The 23,154-nt window shown below is 44.1% G+C and overlaps 1 protein-coding gene across 1 annotated transcript in view; it reads right to left on the bottom strand.

Moving 5' to 3' along the window:
* Mcc (mutated in colorectal cancers) overlaps nucleotides 1-23,154 on the bottom strand; it is a 592,098-nt gene that overhangs the window by 53,152 nt on the left and 515,792 nt on the right. Inside the window, exons 9-14 of the mRNA XM_023716377.1 lie at nucleotides 17,320-17,483; nucleotides 14,865-15,071; nucleotides 5,971-6,117; nucleotides 5,194-5,283; nucleotides 4,638-4,786; nucleotides 507-647 (exon numbers count right to left, since the gene is read on the bottom strand). Coding sequence (XP_023572145.1) covers nucleotides 507-647; nucleotides 4,638-4,786; nucleotides 5,194-5,283; nucleotides 5,971-6,117; nucleotides 14,865-15,071; nucleotides 17,320-17,483 — 898 coding nt within the window. The remainder of the gene's footprint in view (nucleotides 1-506; nucleotides 648-4,637; nucleotides 4,787-5,193; nucleotides 5,284-5,970; nucleotides 6,118-14,864; nucleotides 15,072-17,319; nucleotides 17,484-23,154) is intronic.

Genomic DNA, 23,154 nt, shown 5'->3' with positions numbered 1-23,154 from the left:
AGAGAGAGAGAGAGAGAGAGAGAGACAGAGAGAGACACAGAGGCAGAGACATAGAGAAGGGGGAGGGAAGAGACAGAGGGAGGGAGAGGAAGGGGGAAGGAGGGGAAGAGAAAGAAGTGTGAATAAGAAAGAAAAAGAAGGAAGAAAAGTACACTAGATGTGCAATAATGTACAAAATAGATAAAGACCAGAAAAAATTAATAAATATATAATGTGAAAACTGGTATTCTGAGTGGTTACTTGAAAAAAATAGGCAGAATAGAGTAGGAGGAATGTAGAAAGTCATAGAGAAACATACTAATACTAATTTATTGCTGTTAATCTCTTAATTGCTCAGGACACTAATTGATTTTCAATACATGTCACACTAGGCATTTGCTGGTTTGACCCCTCTATTCAATGTCCTAAAAGCAAGGTTTGTACTTATGCGCAGGTTATTATGGATGTATTTCTAACTGCAAGGGGCACAAAGGTCAGTCGCGCATCTTGCCCCTCCAGTTCCACACCTGTACTGCAAGGCCAGCCTCAGTGCGGTGGCGTTGGACTCATACTTTCCCACGAGCATGCTCATCCTCTCTGCATTGCTTTTGCACTCCTCCAGGGTTATGGTCAGGAGGTCATTTTGGGATTTCAGGTGTTCAATACGGCTACAAGGCAAGAAAAATCATTTCCAGTTAGGATTGTAATTCATTTGCCAATATTTTAGTTGTCTCATTTATATGCAGGTCAGAAATGCATGTGACTATATGGGTTTGTCATGTGCCTTAGCAAGTGCAAATGACAAAATCATCAAGGAAACACTTCTAAATAACCATTAAATTCTGCATGAATTAGAAATAAAAAGCAAGCTCCCAGTTGTTTTCCATTTACTGTGCTCCACACGTTCCATGGGCCAGGTACTCTGTAAGGCTGGGGATAATCCAAGAAATAACAGCTGTGTGATCTGAAGGCTCTCCCAAGCATAATGCCTGAACTCCTACCAGTCAGCCTGCACGGTGGAAGGGTGCTGTTTGTGCAGGCTCTGCTTAACCATGCTATCTCCATTTCCCAGAAAAGGACATAGGGACACAGAATAGTTAAGTGCCTTGCCCAGAGATCTGACCCATGAAACCTGGGCATAGTCTGTCTCTCTTACCTATGCACTACAGAACAGAAGCAAAAGATACACCCGTGAGTGAACAAGTAATCATACTAGGACCCACTGATGACATGTCACAGCTCCTACCAGGTCAGACAGTCCAGTAAGTCAACTGGCGAGGTCAATGTGAACTTTTATCACATCCAAAACTGTCTATCCAGGACAAATAATTCTGAGGTAAAGTGAGAAAACAAAAAATGAAAATCAAAACAGAAGATCTTTAGCTTCTCCATTTTCTGTCCCTTGAAACACATCCTCATGTAGTACCCTGAGCTCCAAGCCTTAAGGAGACATGGAGTTTCACACTCACAAGTGCAAGTGACTCTGGCAGTGCTAAGGTGTGCGGAAGCTGTCTGCCTCGAGAGTAAGTCTCAGAATTGCTGTCTCCGCACAGAACATGGGGACACTCATCCTCAAGGGAGATGTGTAGTGAGTCAGAACTAAGGCCACCATCTCACTCTGGTGACTCTTAAGGCCAATCCAAGGCAAAGTATTATAGCTTTCTTGTCCTGTTCATATTTAGACTTCTTCAAACCATCCTCACTCTCATTTATGATTCTGGGGTGCATTCAGTCCCCACTAATTAGACAAAACCATTTACTCAGCTCTAGGCCTCCATGCAGCCAAGCCCAAAATGCTCCTTTCAGAGTGCCTCCCTCACTTTCAGGCCAGGGGTCATTGTGAGTCTTTCCTTGACCCATGACAATTTGTTCTCCATCTCATTTTTTTTTTTTTTTTAATATAAAAGCTGTGAGGCTCGGCATTCGCTCAGGGCGCAGATGAAGAACTTGATCTCACACAGGGGGTGATTTTATCCAGTCCCAAACTTCAGCATTTCTGTTCCCGTGGCTCTCCAACTTCTCCAGCCCAGACCTCTCACTGAGTTCCAGTCCCACATACTCCGCTGTCTGCTGACATTTCCATCTGGTAGTCACAGGCCAACTTCCCATTTAACATTCCAAGAGGAAATAAAGGAATCGTTGATTTTCCCCGAACTCTGGCTTTCCCCGCTATCATCTCCCCAGCAGTACAAGCTGGATACCAAGCATCTTTGAGTTCACCCTTTCTCTTACATCCAGACCTAATCTGCTGGGGCTTCCACTGGTTTTACAGTCACATGTATCCTGAACCAGGCCTGTGGTACCATCCTTGTTCTCTTCCACCACCTCTCTGTTTCCACCCTATCATTCTTCACTCTAAATGATCTTTTTAGGATAAAAGACCATGTTCCTCCCTATTTAAAAGCCCCTAACAACTTCCAATCAAACTTAGAATAAAATTTGCCCATGGCCTCAAAATCATTATCCCAGAGAGCTGGGCCCTTCCCTTCCCTTCCTCTTCCCTTCCCCTAGCTCAGACCCACTTGTTTTCAGTTTCTCCTCCATGGTTACTTTTTTACTAGGCTTGAGGTTGGTAATTTGGTCTGCAAGATTCTTCTTGGTCTGTCACAAGCACCCCCCGCTCCCCGGACATTTTTCCTGGCCATCTATAAAAAGCAAAGCAAAACAAAACAAAACAAAAAAATCACCCCTCAGAGCCAGTGCTTACCTAACTGGGACAAGGCCCTGAATTCCATCCTCAGCATCACATACAATAATAATAACCTGTTTCTCTCGCAGTGCTATATTGAGGGTCTTGGGGCTTTCTTTTCTTATTTGAGCATTTTTGTCTACCTCCATAGCAGAACCAGGAACTTTGTCTGTTTTACTTGCTTTAAATATAGACTAGAGGAGAACATAGTAGGTACATAGCACAGATGTGTGAAATGAGGACGTATACTTTAGGAAGGTACTTCTCTTGTCCTCGACCCTCAGAAATCACAAAGATACAGGCTGGCATTTCTGGGGACCAACAGGCCTATGTGGAGATAGGTAGCTCAGTAACAGACATCTAGAAATACTAGTAGATTATTTCTAGGCATCTCTAGGTTCCTGCTGTAGCTATGATCACAGACTAGGTAATGGAGGTGAGGTCAAAGGGCAGGAATCAGAATTCTGCCTCAGTTATTTAATAGCTCTAGACTTAAGAAGGGTTATTCTACTTCCAACTTCAAAGCCTGTTTTCTCATTTGCAAAATGATACTGTACTATTCTTACCCTATAAGTTGAACATGAAACAGTTGTGAGAGCCCATTATAAGCTGCTAAACAACATAATACATGAGCCACAAGTACTGAATCTCTCTCTCTCATCTTTGGGCTCTCCTGATTGCACATAATTCAGGAAAAAGGAACTTCCCCCAGTGCAGCCCCAAAGCAGGCTTGTTAAGGACCTCAGTCACCAGAGAGCAGATCCCTACTAAAATGAAGGCCCCCCTGCAGGCATCTGACTTCATTAAACAGCAAAGGGCATATCGGATTCAATTTTTAAGCACTCCCAGGTCAGTGATACCAGGAGATGGCTTCTGCTTCACTGCCTCTTGGTAATCTTCAGGACTGTCACTTTAAGTATTTAGGATTTAATAAGGAAACTATTTAATTTTAATACTTTAAATGACTTAGACTATCACATTTCCTTATTTCTCAAATTAAACAGCTTTCAATCAGGAAGGACCAACATAGCAATTTTTTCAGTTTTGCCATACACAAAGGGAATGGAACTCCACCGTGGTAGATGGGAATGGTGTCTATATTTTTTTCCTAGTTAGCTCATAAGCTTTAGGTCAAAGTAGCCACATCATACTTGGATGTGGCTCAAAAATCCACTCTGCTACCATGGAACCATTTCTGAGTCAGGGTGGTTAGCATGGCTTGGCCACGGTCCTTTTCCTTTGCTTTTTAGCAGCTCTTCTACCACTGGGATGAACACGAACTCCAGGTTTGGCCAAGAGGCAGAAGGGAAATTTAAACTGTCAGCAAGACTGGGAAGGATCCACCAAAGTATAGGTAAATTTACTCTCAGTAGGACAATAAGAATATGATGTGGGGCTCAGCATTGGGCACACTGGCAGAAGCATAAATAAAAATTAGGGAATTAGCAGGAAGAACAGGGAGAGTTAGAGCAGCATGTCTTCCCACACCAGAAGTATTTCCACCAGACCGCCTCCGCTGCTTCCTGGTAGGTCCAGGCACCTCTGGGATGCTGACTCAACATTTCAGGACGTCTCTCTCCATCTCTGTAGCACAGGCCTACATGTGTGGCAGCCATCTGTGTGTGACCTACTTACCCTTCTCTGTACACTGCTCCCGAGACTTGGCTGTATAATATGTGATGTCCAGAGAAATGAAAAACTGGAGCCCCTGGTTCATAAATTACTAAGAATTTAAAACAGCACCAGCAGAGCAGTAAAATAATATGGAGTCTTTCTAAGCATGAGGCCCTGTGTGAGTGCAGGTCACACGCCCATTAAGCTGGCTGTGGTGGCTGTGACACTCCTGAGACCTCAGCGGAAGGAAGGCCTCTCACCCCACCAACAGGGCCTCCCTGCAGTCACAGTTTATAATGAAAACAAGGGAAGGTGCAGCTCTCATCCCCCAAAAGTGTGGAGAATTGCTCCTTACCTATTCAACCGTTCTGTTTCCACCTCAAACTCTCTAATCTTGCTTTCAGAGATGGCAGATCCATGTGAGTAGAGTGTTTGGAAAATCTCTTGGATATTGGAGCAGTCCTGAAGTGAGTGGGCCAGATGTTCTGCCACGCTGCTGGATACCTGTACAGATATGTATGAATTTGTTTAGACACTTCTGAAATGTCACTTCCAAGGAGTGTCATTTCAGGTTCCCAGGCATACTCTGCATGCAGAACAATTTAAAAGCTAACATTTCTTGAGAATCTGGCATTAGATCTTGATTTATGTATTGTAATTCTAGTGTAGAAAGCTACCTACTATGAAAGCAGTGCATAAAACATGATCAAAATACAGCTGCATCTCCCAAGCCTGTGCTGCTGAGTCTGACCTTCTCTCCCCAATTTGAGCTCCCTGCTGCCCTACACCACTATAGCCGAAGTTACTGGGTTACTGGAGGTGAAGTTTAGATGTTCTTTTATTAGCTAGGAGTAGTTGTCTATGGAGGTCTGTGGGTTTGTACCTCATACCTTTGCCTCAGCAACACTCACCCCGATGCTACTGATTTCTGAGCCCAGGACTGGCCGATCAGATGAGGAGGACTCGGACCTCGTCTTTGATAGCTTTACCCTCTCAGCAATCTTGAAAACCAAAACAAAGATCAAAAAAGTACATACTGTTCAGGTTCACTATGCAGGCCCTAAATTAAACTGATTTACTAACGTGTTTCAAACATCTCACTTATTCAATTCTTCTACCATCAGTTTAACTCATGGCTTCTTGAACTCAGCAACACTGACATATTGGGCTGGATCAGACTTTGTTGTGGTAGATGGGATACAGGACTGGGGCCTGGGGCTGCCTTCCCTGCCACAGCCTGCCCCCCCGCCCCGCCACAGCCTGACCATGATTTTTATTTTTTTGCTGATGGAACTAGAACTGTGGGTCCTGTGAGTGAGAAGATCACTGGCTCATTATGTGAGTCTCTGTGGGCTGAACCTTGGTCCCTGAGAGCAGCTAGCATCTACTGTGAAGTGCTATAGCACTTAACATAATGTCTCTCTCGCCACTGTAACTTGTCAGCTGTGACATTCTCCAGCTGGCTGATTAATGAGAGCTGGTGTCCAGGTGGCAGCCAGGAGAGACTTAAAACCATTAGTGGGTTATCTCCCCCTGCAGCTCAGTGTGGGAGGCCTGTGCAAAGTCCCAGGGGAACACTGGTGGGCAGCTGAACTAGTAACATGCCTGCAGTGGCATGCTCAGTGAAGGCTGGCACTTTCAGATAACAGGAGGAGTTCCTGCCCTTGGTCTCAACCCCAGGAGCTCACCTTGGCAATAGGAATGTCATTGCTGCTGCTGCTGGTGCTCAGCTCTCCAGTGCTAGGGTTAACAGGACGGTTGGCAGAAGTGAGGCGGCCAGGGCTGGAGGGGCCTGTGGCCTGCACACTCTGCAGTCGAGTTTGAAGCTCTCGAACCTGAAACCATAAGGCAGTAAGACAGGGTTGATCGTTTCCCTGGCCAAAAAACAAAAAGAAAAAACAAAAAACAAGAGCCACCAGATGGGCAGATGGCAAAGGTTTCCTTTATTAGGAAAGGCTCAGTTTCACTGTAAGGCTACCCCCATGGTAGAGTCCACGAAGTCACTGAGTCCTTCACAGGACCAGTTACTGACTTGTTCTTCACTAACACCAGGAAGATTATCTAAGGAGCTGCAAGGCAGAGGTGAGATGTATACTTTTAAGGACTATTTATTCATGCAGCCTCAAGTGCCTTATGCTATTCTGGACACTGTGGGAACCAGAATGGAGCCTCCATTGTCCCGGGATGCAGAGCCAGGAGGAGAGAGAATCTCAGTACAAAGGCACTTGGGTGCTACAGGCAGTAGAGAAGGGGAAGAACACAGCTCCATCTGCAGTTACCCCAAGAGAGCAGTGTGCTTGAGTGGGATCTTACAGATGATGACAGAGTAAGGGGCCAACTTTGGTGGTGCCAGGCTAGGGTCTGAGAAGAGTGCAGGTGGACTAGTGCGGGGGTCCGGATGACAAGCAGGAAAGGCAGAACTGCTTCTTGTTTGGAAGTGGGTTTAGAATAGCTTCTGAGTTGGGAGGGATGGCAGGCTAAGAGGAAATGGCAGTGAAGCTACCAGCAAAAAAGCGAGCTAGGACAGGAACATCCTGGGAAGAGGGAGAAGGAATAGCTGAGAAGCCTTACTGGGGGAAAAGTAACACAAGGCCTTTGAATTTATTTATGATATATATTTACCTGCAGAAAACTTCAATGTACCAATCCTGCCTCTCTAAGTGACAACTCTGTGGCTTCCAAAGGGAGATATTTCCACATAAGTGGAACTAATCCTAGACGTCAGTCCTTCTGTGATCACAGCTTTATCACCAGGATACAGTGGCTATCTTAAAGGGCTACTGATTATAGCACTGGAAAGGCCCACGTACTAGACTTTTCTGTGAGCGACCTGAGGGACTCCAAAGGCCAGGAAGCACTTCAGTCTCCCAGACAGGCAGAGGGGAACCGACCCTGCCGCTGAAGCCCTTCTCGCACGGGCAGGGGCCAGGCACACAGGCCCCACTCTACAAACCACAGGGCAGCTTTTCACAGGGAGTATCGGCGATATCTCCATTCTGCTAACTTGGGAAGCAAAAGTAATTGAAACTTCAATAATTCATCAACATATTAGAAGCCAAATCCCCGGGAGCAAACTGCACTCAATGGTAAAATAGCTCAAAAGTGGCTGATGCTCTGCAGAGGCTTCTGGGAACTGTGCACTGATGGAAGTGGCTGTGTCCTCCTAACAGAAGACAGGGCTCACCTGGACACAGTTTCCAGACTAGAAAATGCTCATCCACCACGGCAAGAGGGAGCGTTTATGCTGGATTGGCTCGACAAGCCAAGCAGTGTCTGCTCTTCTTAAAATCTCAATTAGTTAAAATGTCTTTTCTTCTAACCACAAAAGTAAAACATGTTCATTGAGAAAATATAGAGGATACTGTAAATTAAGACAAAACAGTGCCTATGTTCTATTTTACCTGAGCAGGAACAATTACTTATAGTCATTTTGTATGAGTCATATGTGTGCACAGCTGTGCCAAAAGTATTTTCTAAATCCAAATATCTGCTCTCATTTTAAAAGCTTCAGTTCTGGAAATGTCTCTGAAAACTAACGGATACTAAATTGGTCATTTTGGTCTGTGCTTTATTATTTCATGATGATTATAAGCCAGTGGCGTCGGTTCCAGCTATCGTGTATTGAGTCTGTCACAGAATGCCAGCCAGCTGGATGGGTTAAAAGGAGTTCTCTCCCACCTTGATTTTGAGGAAGAGTGCACAAGATAATGCAAGAAACTCAATTTAAAAATTACATTACACCTACAAAGGGAGAAGACTAATGTACCTGAAGAAGGGGAGCAAGGTTTAGACTCTGACACGGAAGATCCCACAAAGACCAGGATGAGAAAGACAGCTGGCTGAACACACTGGTTTTCAGAGATTTCTGTAACTGAGTAGACAGCAACTGAGAATGTCCAGCCCGTGACAGCCTGAGCTGAAGTAGCAGGCACGTCTCCTGCTCAAGTGTGGAGACAGGAGGGAAATTCACTGGGTTGAAAGGCAGACAACAAAATCTGTAAGTGCAGAAGTGAGAGCTGCAGCTCCCAAGGTCAAGAGGAAGGGGGTACTTGAGGCACTGACAACATAGAGGGAGGGATGTCAATGTGGGATCAGCAGGAGTCGGGGCAGGGCACCTGCCAGCCAGGCAGTCCGAGTAAAGCCCCCATGCCGTAAAGCCTGGAGCCTTCCTGCCCTACCCACTGGTGCAAAGCAGACAGAAAGGACTCACTGAAAAGTCTGAAGCAATCACTGGAGCTATGCAGAGGGTAGATCTATAAAAATCCAAACTCCAGATCTATGACTCATTTACGTACAAAGCCCAAATATGCACCATGTGTACATCATGGGACCCCAAAATTATACATTAATACTCAACATTGGTCTGGAATTTGCAGGCCCCCTCCTGCCTCAGAAATTAAATTTAAAACCATGCAGCAGTATTAAGAAATAGGACCCACAGTTTCCTATGACTAGGAAACTCAGATCTCAAAGCCATCAGACACAGAGGGATAAAAGACAAAGCCAGAGAGCTGGTCACCTAAATCACATAAGCCCACCCCCAAGAACAAAAGCAAACTGTGATTTACATCACAGCAGTTAAGTTCAGGACAGACAATGAGAAATGATGCAATAAAACAAATAGGTATCAAAAATATCTGTGGTGAGCATGAAGCATCTTAAGACTCTGAAGGCACAGGTCTTGGCCATCTCATTTTCTATCACACTGTCAGTGACTGCCTTCAATAGTCACTGACAGTTGCTCTCCAGAAAATTGTGTCAGTATCACTAAAAAATCTTGTCACTGTAAAACCCAGTACCAGCAAGACTATTGTAACAGGCTGACTTGTGGCCCCCAGAGTCCATGTCCTTGAGGTGTGTATGTGTAGTACCTTAGGTACAGTATGGTACCTTAGGTAGAAACAGTGCTTGGAGGAGGGGAGGAGGGGTCAGAAGTAGAGCCCTGAAGGGCTGGCAAGATAGCTCAGTTGACTAAATGCCTGCTTAGGCAAGCACAGGGACTGGGGCTCGATCCCTGGCACCACATGCTGCACCAGCCCCACCCCCTGGGCACAGTGAGCTGACAACAGAGACCAGGCATGGTGGCACATGCCAGTAATCCCAGCACTGTGGAGGCTGAAAACAGGAGGATCACTATGAGTCCTAGCTGCACTGTGAGACCCTATGGAGAAGGAGGAGGAGGAAGAGGAGGAGGAGGAGGAGGAGGAGGAGGAAGAGGAGGAAGAGGAAGAGGAGAAGGACTGGGGGGTAACCCCTACCCCTGAGGATGCTACACTGCAGGTTTTGCAGAGTGCATACAGTCACACAAGGCAGGCTGCCTCTGACATGCGAAAGACTGAAGAGGTGACCATCCCTCCCTTCAAGCTTCCAGAAGGCCACGGCTCTTCTGACACCTGGATTTTAGCAAATGTGACACATTCCACATGTCGCCTTTTCAGAACTGTAAGATGACACACGTGTTAAGGTTCTGAGTTACTGATCATTTCTTTTGACATCTGTAGAAGTGATGCAGCTAGTAAGAGTGAGGACAGCACTTGTGTGGCATCTAACAAGGTTGATTTCCTATAAAAAGATGGGAGGTGAATGTTGGTTACCAAAGGAAGGGAGAGTACGAAGAAAGAGGGATGGGAGAGGTAGAGCAATGGGTACTAAGTTCCAGTTAGGAGCAGGAAATGCTGATGTGCTGCTGCACAGCAGCATGAGTGCAGATAGCAATCACATACTTCGTATTTAAAAAAAAAAAAAAAAAAAAAAAAAAAAAAAAAAAAAAAAAAACTAAAAGAAAGGATTTTGACTGTTCACCAGTAAGAAAAAAGGAATGTTTAACAATTTAGAGACATTGTCTCAAAATAAAGAATAAAAAGGCTGGGAAACATAGCTCAGAGTGAAGGCCCTGGGTTCCATTCCAAATACTGATAGACAGATATGTTTGAGTAGATGTTAAGCCAATTTAACAGTAGACAATCAAAAAATCTCCTTATCCAATCAATATGTTTTCTATCTATCTATCTATCTATCTATCTATCTATCTATCTATCTATCTATCTATCTGGTTAAAAACAAGCCTGACTAGGTGACACACATACCTATAGTCCCAGCTTCACAGGATGCTGAGGCAGAAGAACTGCTTAAGCCTAGATGTTTAAGACCAGTCTAGGCAACATAGTGAGACCCTGCCTTAAAATTAAAAATAAATTAATAATTCAAAAAGCTTAAGTGTAGGCAAAAATAAAGATACTTTCAAAGATTAAGCTTCTATGATCCACAGATCTTTGCTAGAAGAACTTCCTAAGGACACATGCTTAAGAAATTAAACCCAGAAAACTGTGAGATGAGAGACAAAGGTAAGTACAAAAAGCCTAGGGGTGTTGGGGCAGGGGGAACCCTCTTGTGTTGCTGCTGAGTGGATGGACTGACAGACCATTCAAGAAGCCACTAGCATGACTAAAATAAGGACACCCACATCCTAGGCCTAAAAAATCTCACACTTGGGTGTAGAATGCAGAGAAATCCCCACAGGACTAAAGGGAAATGCATGAGAGCTGTCTGCAGCTTGGGGAGTGCGAGGGAGGCTGGCTGTCAGCCTTGGCCCAGTGAAGGCTGCTCATCACCGACACTAGAAGCCCTGTGATGCATCCAACTGGACGGACACACAGCGCTTTGGACAGATCTTACAATGAGTGCTGAGGCAAAGAAACCAAGGAGGGCTGCAGCCTAGAAACTTTCTCTAAGTTAAAAAGAACAAACAATACATTGAGTATCTTACAAGGAGGATACACACACACACACACACACACACACACACACACAAATGTGGGGGAGAGGGTAGGAATAAAGGACAAAAGGAACAAGTAAATTCAAAAAAGGACCTTGCTTATATTAACAAGTATGCTTTTAACTGAGAGGTGCAATTTGCTGATCTTTCTGCACAGCAGAGCAAACACACACAAGAAAGTCACACAAAGAGCAGAGCCAGGAGCACATGAGATCAGCCACAGACAGAAGGTGACATAGCACAGACAGAAAATTGGGGATTAGGAATTTGGTGGTAGAGCTGCCAAAGACAGTTTCTGCAATGGCAGTAGTCTCCCCGCAAATGTGAGGCTGGGTGAGTGTGTGGCGGGGCAGCTGCAGGTGCTGCTGTGTGCCAGGAGCACTGTAGGAGCAACAAAGGGCTGCAGGCTGAAGAAGTGATCTGTGCCTGTGGCTCATGGATGAATGACAAACAGAAATGAAAGGTGGCACTGGGGTGTAGGTGGGATTAGATACGTTGTTAGCCATCCAAGAGCATGTCTGTTTACTGGTGAGGTGTAGCAGTGCTCACCGAGTAGCTGTGACTTCAAGCAATTAAACTACTATACTTCATAGCTTCATTGTGTAATGGAGCTGTTGGAGATGAGATGGTTCCTATACGATAGAAGGGTGAGACTCATGAGGCTAGAAAAACTCCACTTAAGGGTGAGGCAGTTTATTCTAATGTACTTCTTGAGCGTTTTGCTGAGAATCCTTCTCCTAGTGGAGATTTTGTAAAGCTTTTCTTGGAGCCCCCAAATGACTCAGAAATCAAAAACCATTTACATAAAAGCCCCCACATATTTATTCTTATACATCTAATTTACATGGTGTTTTGGGAAAGTGGAATTTAACTGTTGATGAAAACTTTGAGGAGGCTGAAACAGAAGAGATAAATTATGAACCAGGAGAAGAAAAACAAGCCCAGCAGCATTTCCATCTCTGTAGGTTTGAGAGGTGCATTGTTCTTTCTTTTGTTCTTTGCCCACTAAAGTACATACTTGGATCTGATTATCAGAATGGTTGCATCAATGGGCAGCATTTTGGCCATTTTCCTAATTTCTTACCAGTTTTCCAACAAATGGTTTCAGCTATTTTCTATACAGCAGAGTTAGACTGCGAGGAGTTTGACCTCATCACAGGCTTGGCTGTTGGTAGACAGATGAAGGAACACTGGTACAGTCAGATAGAAAGTAACCTTACCATTTCCAGAGCCCAGGTGCAGGTAATACTTCAGAGGAACCCTGCGTAATGTTCCTTAGGAAAAGGAGCACATTCCACAGCTCTGAGGATTCTCTGTCTTGGGCCCCCCACTTACAAGTCCTTCATCTCACAGAGAAAAGAGGCATATTGCATTAGGGTCTTGCTTTTTTTTTTTTTTTTTTGGTGGTACAGGGAATTGAACTCAGGACCTTGTGCCTGCCAGGCAGGCATTTATTCTACTAGGCATTTATTCTACTAAGCTATCTCCCCAGCCCACATATTACACTAGGAATACTCAACTGGACTCATACAGTGTTGAACAGACATCGAGGGCAGTTTCTCCCTGGAAAAGTTCACCACACCTTCCTGCAGCCCTGTGTTAGGAAAAGGGATCTGAGGAGCCCTATGGAACTGGACAGCTGTGTGACTGTAACCAGTTCGTTTCCCAACTGCTAGCTTGCATGGATAGAGGAGACAGGATGAGGAAAAGGGTGAAGGGCAGAACACAGGAAAGCAGTCCAGACGACAGAACAGTGAAACTGCAGGTTACAGTTTGGATTTGGCAGGTTCCCTGCCATGTAACCATGTTCTGAGTATTATCTAACTTTTCTGCACTGGGTGCTTTTATTATCTACACTTTATGGCAAAGTAAACTGAGGCACAGAGAGGTTAGGTAACTTTCCAGTGACTCATGGTGACTTTGCTGGTCAGTTTAGACTATGATTCCATTAGATACACACAGCATCAGAGCTTTGATACATAAGGTAAATAAATATTCCGACATTATTTGAACCATCCTCATCCCCATCCCCACCTCATATATAGATTGAACTGAGGACCTCTGCACTGAGTTACAGTCTTGGTCCTGTTTTATTAAATTTGAAAAAAATTTTTTTGTTATTTTGAAGGATCGTCTCACCAAGTTGTGAAGTTGCCCAGGTTAGGCTCAAACTCGCGATCCTCCTGTCTTGGCCTCCCAGGATATTGGGATTACAGGTGTGTGCCAAAATCCCTGAGACTATCATGGTGTTCTTAATGTCCTCCAGTGTTACAGACCTCCAATTTTGGAGAAAACACTGAGGGAGGAGTACTGGCTTTTTGCTAGTTACAATACAAGGGTTGTTCTGTGCTTTAGTAACTTAATTAAAGAGGAAATTTATTCAAAAGTACCATACAGAATTACACTTAAGATCAACATTTTCTGCACAAAACATCCTCCGCCAGAACACACACACTAAAAGCAAGCACCTATCTAATGGGCAGGTGAGTCACAAAGATCAAGGGAGGCAACCCGGAAATTACAGGTTGTGTGGGCCTCAGTGCTGACGTGGGCCCAGCTGGCTCTCCACGGAAAGCCTTTGCTGACTGGGATGGTTTACACCTGCTGATGCAAGTGTGCAGAATGCTATCTGATAGAGCTGGAAATGGAAAATATGCTTATGCATGTGAGTAAGGAAAAGTGTTCAGACGTGCACAGAAGAACGCTGGCCCTTTAATTAGTCATAAAAGAAGAACATACCTGAAAGCACTCAAAAATAGTAACTTCATCCATATTCATGAATAAAGGCAACAAAGAATACTTATGTATAGGTTACAAAGTCAAGTGACAGACACACATTGACCTTACTGAAGAACAAGCTACCTCCAAGGTGCTCCTTAAAGGCTATAGAGAAACAGCAGCAGTAAAGGCTGAGAAGACCTGCTAAAGGTAGCTTTCCCCCTTTTAACTCAACCCCGTGCAAAACTACCACTCAGAGTACAACTAAAAAGTGAGCTAATACTGTCTCAGATTGAGCAGAATAAAATAGGTCTTGTAATTCAAAGTGAAGTGCCAAGGGAATTGAAGTATGTCTGATTAACAATTCATTGCTTCACTCCAGTCCAATACAGATCAAATTCGCAAAGAAGTATTGCAGGTCTCTGTATCTTTGGAAGACAGTACTTTTAACAGTTCTGCCAAATGCTTCTATGCTGAAATGCCAGCATCTTAGTAACTGATATGTCCTAACCAAAGTAGTTTTCAAACTAGTGTAGGCTCTGAGCTAAATATAAGTAGTGACACACATGTGTACACACATACGTACAAAAACAGAATGTTTCACATGTATACACATACACCATTATTTTAACTTTAATAAGTGTCTGCTAGAAAAGATGTCATTTTTCCATTAGATGCACTATAAATAAATGACAGCAGATACTATAAAGTTAAAGAACATGTAGCTGAAATATATTGAAAAAGAAAAATCTATATTTTTAAAATTATAAAAATATTAGATTACCTTTTAAAAAAACAAGCTAATTATCTTTGGGGACACACTATGTAAGTGGTGGAATAGTTTCGATTCATTGCCCTGATAAAATTTTACTACTAGGTTTAGGATTCCAGAGAAAACTGATGTTAAAACTATTTTCTCAACACCTCAGCACTTTGAAACTACTTTAATGGACGACTTCATGATGTGAAGGGTCCAGCAAGTCACAAGCCTGGGACTTCTTGAACTTCTCGGGGTTGCCCTGACAATGAGAGTTTGCTTCACTCAGTCCAATGCCCACGAAGGCCTGGCCAGCCGGTGGCCACGCTCACCCTCCTCCGCAGCCGGTCCCGCTCCTCACGGATGGCGTTCATGGTGGCCTTGGTCCGGTTCAACTCCTCCTCCTTGCTGCACAGCATGGCAGTCAGGCTTTCATTCTCTTCCCTCAGCCCAGCCAGCTCCTTCTCCCACTGAGACCGCTCTTCAGTCAGGTTGGGGTACAGGTCCCGGCCAAGCACGCCCTCAATCTCTTCAACTGTCTGCAAAATAAGACCACAAAGAAAAGCTCGTTCAGTTCCCTTGGAGAATGTGGACATGAAGCCAACAAGCTGTACAGGAGTAGAGGGACACAGAGAAGAGGGTTTTAGAGCTACATCACTGCATGATGGCTCGGGAAGCCCCCGGAATGGTCCTCTCCCTAATTTTAGATGAGGTACTCTCTTTTGTCTGGATTTTACTCTGTGTTACCCAGCAGTCCTCAGGGTAAGGAAAACAGTCCCTTCCTGGAATTTCAATCTAGGTGGGAACAGCTGCTAAGCTCCCGCAAACGATTCTCTCCCTCCCTCGAGTTCCCCAGTTGGCTGGGAAGCACACACGCAGGGAGCAGGTCAGTCAGTGATCCTGATAACACAGTGACAAACACCAGGCTGCACACTGCATGCAGTGTTTAATTTGAACTTTCCTAAATTACAGGCCTGCCATGTGCCAACTCAGCAATAAGCATTTCTCACTTTTAGTGTCACATCACAATTCAGATGGTGTGAACGAGGTTCAGTACCAAGATGCACAGGAAGACAAAAATAAACCTCAGTGACACAGGAAAGAAGAAGCTCACTGTGGAGGTTTCTCAGACAGCAGGGATTTAATAAGATAGCTGTGAACTAAAAAGAAGAGAATGTTGTATTTTCAAAATTCCTAAAAATACATTTGCAACAGTATTAATAGAGAAGAAAAATGCATAAAATTAAGTAGAAAAGAACTTACGCTGCTTGTTCCCAGGAACTATTCCTCCACCTGCGTTATCTTTTGGAAAAGAAAGCATAAGCCAGCTGATGTTTGAGCAGGAGGGAGATTGTCTCCATTACTTTTCTCTTGTTGCCGGCACAAAATACCTGACACCCCAAATTAAGGAAGGAAAGGCTTGTTTAGCTCAGTCAGTGGAGATTTCAGACCATACTCAGCTGGCTCCAAGACATAGTGGCACATGGCAGAGGGCAGCAGTTCATGGTGGCTGAAAACAGCAAGACTAAACAGGGAGGAGCAATGGCAGTAACAAGTCTTTCTTTCCTCCCTTATTCAGGCTGTCAGCCCCAGGGTGAGTGTAGCACTTACACCCATAATCCCAGCACTGAATCATGAATGAATCACAAACTTCAGAAGCTGCCCCATGACGTGAGGCTTTGTGGGGACAACTAGACACAAACCATAACAGGGACCTTGGTGCAGGGACAGAAAGCAATGGAGAGATATGATGAGAAACAAAGTCTCAAGTGCTATACTAGAAACAGAAGGCTGCCACTCTCCACTGCTCACTGTGGTTCCCGTGTGAAGACAGTTTCCCAAATCTTGCTCCACCTTCCCTATGCTATGCTTGGTTCTCTTCACAAATTTAAGGCTCTGATCCTACTTGGCTTCACTCAGGCACTATGTGTCTTGCTAATTAGCAGAAACTCTTGTCCTTTTCCTTCCCTCGATGTCAAGGCAGGAACTAGGACCCAAGTTGACATTACAATAAAGAATGGGGGCCAGGGGACTCCAGAGAAAGAACAACAGTGCCCCGCCATTACCTACACATGTGAAACTGAGACGAGGAAAGGCAGGAATACAGCTGTGTTATCAGCGTATATCACCATGGTTTATCTTGAGCCACCACAGCTCTTTTAGGAAATTCAGGATGCTTGTTGGCAGAAACTTGAGCCTAGATTGCTCCTTTGCTCAAGTTCTCCCTATGACTTTGAAGTTAGGTCTAGGTCACTAAGCTAAGGTGAAGTAATATAAAGACACCTGAGGCCCAGGATCAACAGTACTGGCATCCCCTTGTTCATGATGAACATGCGCAGAGGCAGCAAACTCCTGGCACCTGCTTTTCCTTCAGCAGTCAGCTGAAAGCATGTTGAAGACATGACTGAACCCCTGTTGCACTGTATTGGGGATGAGATGACCCAGGCCCTGAACTTTCTGTTCTGCTAGCAATGTGGATTGGTAACTCATGCAATTGTATTTCAGAAGCCTTAAAGCCCTAATAAACTTTTAAGGCAAATGTGCCATGCAGTGAGCCGCACTTAAAATGATATGCTTAATATCAGTAATGGAACTATTTTCAAGTAAATTGTCCCTTTTAGACAGAGCCAGCAATCTTGACCATCAATCTTTTCATAAAGAAATTCAGCTCAAAACAAACTTATGGATCCAATCTGCAGTGTTGGTTCCATGGAAACCTTCACCCCTCGTAGGTATCTGAGAGGAGTCATAACCTCAGAGAGTGCGCAGCGGGAGAGGGAGGCCGACCTTGATAGCCAGGTCGCAGTGCTCGCTGGCCGTGGTGAGTTGTTCGATGTGCCTGTCCACTTCAGCCACAGACAGGCTGCAGCTACTCTTCTTCCTGCCACAGACCACACTCTCCAGCCCCGTCAGCACCCTCTGCAGCTCTGAGTTCAGGTCACTACAGTTATCTGTAAGTGAATGAGGACAAAATGTGTTACTAAGCAGGCCGGCCGGCAATCAACATTCTCTCCACTCACCACAAGGGACTCCTATGGTGAAGTGGAGCAGCAAGGGAGCTTGACATTTCCAAGTCCAACAACACCCTGCCTCGCCTCACAGGCTGCTGATACGGTCTCTGAGGCTTGCAAGCCACTCTAAAGCTCTTTATTAAGGAGTTCCAGACTTGCTCATTTTCCCAAGAGCTCTAACACTCTGAATTCTCTTGCCTTTTGTTCAAAGGAAGCTATATCTAGATTTCTTTAGTAGGAGCAAACAAATACACCAAACAGGGCAGTCAGCATCTCAGAAGCCTTCTTCCCACCTGGCCATTCTGACTAGCACCGACTTCAGGATTTTAGCAAAGAGTCTATCAAACTTTACTAACAAGAAATCTCAACATGAGAAGAGACCAGTGCATTAAAAACAAAATAAAACAAAACTAAGAGCCTGGGGGGGGGGCAATGGCCCGGTCCCCCTTCTCCTGTCCCTCTCTTGGGACAGGAGCTTTCTTTCTCTCAATAAATATTTTGCTAAAAAAAAAAAAAAAAGCCTGTTCTTACCCTCAAAAAGCTTAATATATGGAACACCCTTCCCTTTCCCATATACCAATCTATCTATTGCATTTTTTAACATTTAATCTGTCTTCTATCATGGAAAAAATAACTTCAAATATATTTTATATTTGTATTCCATTTTAAGGTCTTAAAACTAATTCTAATAACTTCATCTTAACAATATTGATTACTTTTAATTGCTAGACATTCAGAGACTACTGAGGGAAGGAAAATTAACTTTAATTGCAACATGAGCTAGAAATAGTATGAAGATAATTTTGTGGGGAGAAAGGTTAGATTTCCTAACCTGCTACTCAGGATTCTACATAGCACCCCCCTTCTCACTCATTAGTGGGGCAACATAGCTACTGACTATGTGCTACGTCTCTTCCTACATCCAAGTTGGTTCCTGCAAGGAAGAAGCCAAAGATCTTCAGGCTCTCTTCTTAGCTCATGTTCCACAAACTAAAATGATTAGCTGCTTTTGGTGCTCATCTTTGGAAGATTTCAAAAAATAAAAATTCTTAGCACTATGCAAGGTGAAGGATTTAAGATACATCAGTCAAACTCATTTTGCTGCTCAGACCTTTAAGCTATATGAATCTATGAAGAAAACCAACCTGTAGCTTTGTACAACTAATAAACACAATTATTCTCCATAATTCCCCAACTTGCTCCTCCCCAGTTTCTTCTCATCAGTTCAACATTGAGGAAACTCTGACACTTTTTGCCTCACATTCTAAATCTAATCCATCTTCTGAGCACAAAGTACAAAATTTAAGACCAAACTGATCGTTTCCACTGATACCACCCAACCACCATCATTTATCAGATATGCCACTGTGACAAAGCTCTTTCCTCCACTGTCCATATGGTAGCCAAAGTAAAATCCTTTAAACACACAAATCAGATCACATTACTTTCCTAATCTGAAATGTCCAGCAGCTTCCCACTGTGCCTCACTTAAAGTCCAAACTCCTTACTAGAGTCTGTAAAACTGCATGACCAAGACTTTCTCAACCCAAGCAGCACCATGAGATTCCCTGGGAGCTTTTATAAAATGGCCAATTAATTCACAATCTCTGGAGGTGGAGTCTGGACACAGGAGTTTTAAGTTCCTCAGATAATTTTCAGCACAGTCAGGGTGAGAAACACAGCTCTGGCCTTTACCTCCTCTGTTCTACTTCTTTGTGGTCCTGATGCCCTGTGCACACTTCTGGCTTTTCTCTTTCCTGGAATGTGACAAATTCTGATCTGTCCCAGAGGCTCTTTTTTCCTTGGCAGTTTTCTCTGCCCAGAATAACTCCCAGTTATCATGCAGCTCTCAGATGAAGCTCTGGCTCCCTCCTTGGCCCAGTCCCTGTCCCATTACACTATTTTCTTGATGACAATTATTGCTATCTGATCTGACTTAAGAGTTTGCTATCTCTCCACTACGAAGTGTAAGCTCCATGAAAGAATGATCTTTCATCTTTCTTATCACTGTATCTCCAATGTAGATTATAAGTAATCAAAATTATTAAGTGAGCAAATGTAAACACTACATTACTATATATTTAAGACAGCAAGCACAGACTGTTGATGGCAGCATTTTTGTTTTGTGCTTTTTTTTTGAGAGAGAGAGTGTGTTGCTATATAGTTCAGGCTGGCCTTGAACTCATTATCTAGCCCAGGCTTGCCTTGAATACACGATGATCCTCCTGTCTCAGTGATCTTCCTGTCCCAGCCTCCTGAGTGCTGCAGTTACAGGCACATGATACCACTCCTGGCTAATGGTAGCGTTTTCCACATTAATTATGGTTTTCATCCTTGTCATGGACCACATCTAGTTGTTCTCACAGATGATGGAGAGTACATCATGAAGATGGTGACACACTTCTCACTGCAGATGGTCCTCTGGACATGGACAGCAGGTATACTTCATGGATGTGAGGTACAGGGACCCAAATGAGCAGCAGCATACCCCAGCGATCATAGCTATCAGCCTCTACATTGCACCCTTAGGTGTAAGTTTCCTGATATCTGGAGCGGGAGTGAACTCACTAAGTGCTTAGGAATGGGAATGGGGAAGAATAGTGTCTCTGTTCAGCCATTCTGCACCAACAGCCTCAGCACAGGTCTACCTATGAGGTGGTAAATTGGAAGTCTGCTGGAGTAGTGACAACAAGGCAGATTTCTGAAGATTCTAGGCCACAGGGAACAGAAGAAAGGACTGGAAATCTGACCACTACACCTCTCTCGTTCTAAAATCGGTTGCGAAGCCCTGGTCTCAGTCTGTGTCATAGTTACTCTTCTCTCATTACTGGGAGAAATACCTGACACCCAAATTGAAGGAAGGAAAGGTTTATTTAGCTCACAGTCACTGGAGGTTTCTGTCCATATTCAGCTGGCTCCAAGGCAGAGCAGCTCATAGCAGAAAGCAACTTTTCATGGGGGTGGCAGCAAAGAGCAAGAGCCAAAGGAGAGGTAGTAGCAGCTCAAGCAGCTAGCTTCTCTTTGCCCCTTATATTGTAATGCAAATTACCTGCTCCAGGGCAGGTGTAGCATCCACACCCACAATAATCAAATACAAACTCCAGAAGCTGCTCCAAGACTGCATGAGGCTTTGGGGGGACAACTAGACACAAACCATTAACAGTCTGGAAGCAGAGTACAAGGAAAAATAGGAGACTGCTCTGCCAAAGACCACCTCCACCTCTACCTCTACCTCCACCCCCCCCCCCCCCCCCCACCCCTCCCCCTCCTCCTCCTTCTTCTTTTTTTTGGCAGAACTGGGGATTGAACTCAGCCCCTTGCGCTTGCCAGGGAAGCACTTATTCTACTAAGCCATCTCCCTGGCCCCTAGGAGATTGCTCTGAAATCTGAGAGCTTCACACATGCTCTGGGTGAACCTTGAAGCCCCTCTCTTAGTTGTTCATCTATCTGGGACAGTACTCTGGAGCACACAGTGCATGGGTGGAGGGTGGAGAGTCAGGAGGATGTGAAGGGGATATTTCACTTAACACACAGGCTTGGAAGAGCTTATCAGCATCTGCCCTCAGTCCCAGGATGCATAGCAATGCTTTCTTTAGTATCAGGCAGTTGAAAGTGCAGGAATACACACTGGATGCTAAATCCCAGGCCACAGCTGCTGTCACAAAGCTCTGCACTATGGTTTCACAAACTCACTACTGAGCTGTAGACACTCAGCTGTCCTTTGCCACTCACTGCTCCCTGTTTGGCTGTGAGGTAAGCCAACACAAGACAGAGCGCTCCAAATGGGATAAGTGGTGTCTCACTGAGGAACAATCCTGGTAATTTGGATCTTGAAATAGGATTAGCACCTTGCTAGTTTAGAAAGGACTTCCATGCACTCACTGTCACATTCTATTCCACTCCATTAGATAGGTGGGAAAATTTTACTCAGAGGGCGATGTCTGAGGCTGGAGACTTTGGTTATTCAACCAATACTGCATGGTAAGTGGCAGCAGATAGAACTACGGTTGTGGCTTTTAACAGTCAGGGCTATTTAGCCCACTGCAATCTCCAAGGATCTTTGAGCATATAAGCATAAGACATCATACTGTATTGCTACCTACAGTCATTGTTTCCCAAAAGAGCCAACAGACAGACAGAAATCATAATTAAATGAGAAGCTCAACTCTGAGGAGACTCTGTAAAGGTAAAGATATGCACTTTAATTCCTAAAACAACCACTGAAAATGCTAAAAGGAACGGTCAAAAGCTAATACATAAATTAAAATGAAATTCTAAAACAGTTAAATACAAAGAAAGAAGAAACAGAAACTAAAAATCAGAAGGAACAAATAGCCAGTTGCAAAGAGGGAGGCCAACAGTCACATATATCTGTCATTACACTAGATGCTAATTATGTCAATCAGTTTCTATTACTGTGACAAAATACTTGAACAACACAACTTTAAAGAGTACAGATTTCTTTTGGCTCACTGTCTCATAGGTTTCAGCCCACGTGACTTGGCTCTGTTCTTTTAAGGCCTATGGTGAGGTACAGCATCATGGTGGGCAAAGCTGCTCACCTCGCAGTAGCAACCAGGAAGTGCACCAGGTGAGCAGGCTGAAGGAGAGAGCTGGGGACAAGATGGAGTTCCTAGGGGCACACTCGCAGGACCCACACCCCTCACTGAGGCCCCATTTCCTAAGTTTCCACTTTACAATATGCTATTAAGTTGAGAATCCATCAATGAATTGGCCAGTGTGGAACTCAGAGCCTGCATGATCCACTCATTTTCCAAAAGTTCCACCTTTGCATTTTACTGCCTTGGGACCAAACCTTCACTCCATAAACTCTTAGGGATTATTTCGGACCCACAGCATAAAATTAATACTATCCCCAAAAGTTATCAAAGTAGACTTTAAAAGATGCATATAACAAGATAGGGGTGTGTGTGTGTGTGTGTGTGTGTGTGTGTTTAAAAAACACAGGCAATGACATATATTGGGAGGGTGTGGAAAAATGGACCCATCTGTGTTGTGTGTGTGTGGGGGGGGAATCTGAAAAGACAACAGTGGAAAAGAAAAAAAAAAATAGTGGGCTGCGGACATGGCGCAGTGACTGAGCACGTGCTTAGTAAGTAGTAACCCTGGCTCCAATTTCTAGCAGCACACACAAAAACAAATGAAGGCAAAATGTTAAACACTGAATTGTCTAAGGGTCCCACAATTCTATTCTTAGGTAGACAGCTAAACGAACGGAGAACAAGGACCCCAAGAAACACTTGTACACTAATGTTCATAGCACCATTTTTCACATTAGCCAAAACACAGAAACAACCTGTAAATGACAAATAAATAAACTGTGACAGACACATATAATGGAGTGTTAACTGGATTTAATGAGGTATAAAACTGTTTTATTTATTTTTACCACCTTAAAAACATTGTGGGAAAGGAACTATGCCAGATTAATAAGAATAGCTATTGTTTGACTCTACCTTCAAGAGCTATCTAGAATATGCAAATTTATAGATAAGAAAGTAGAGTTTGGAGGGGAGGGAGGGAAGTGTTTAATGGGTACAGAATTTACTTGTTGGGGAGGATGAAAAAGTTCCGGAAACAGTGGTGATGG

Source organism: Octodon degus, unplaced genomic scaffold (genome assembly GCF_000260255.1).
Source record: "Octodon degus isolate 3935 unplaced genomic scaffold, OctDeg1.0 scaffold00048, whole genome shotgun sequence".
NCBI lineage: Eukaryota > Metazoa > Chordata > Mammalia > Rodentia > Octodontidae > Octodon > Octodon degus.
Note: the sequence above shows the minus strand (reverse complement) of the source record. Positions and strands in the feature narration are given on the sequence as shown.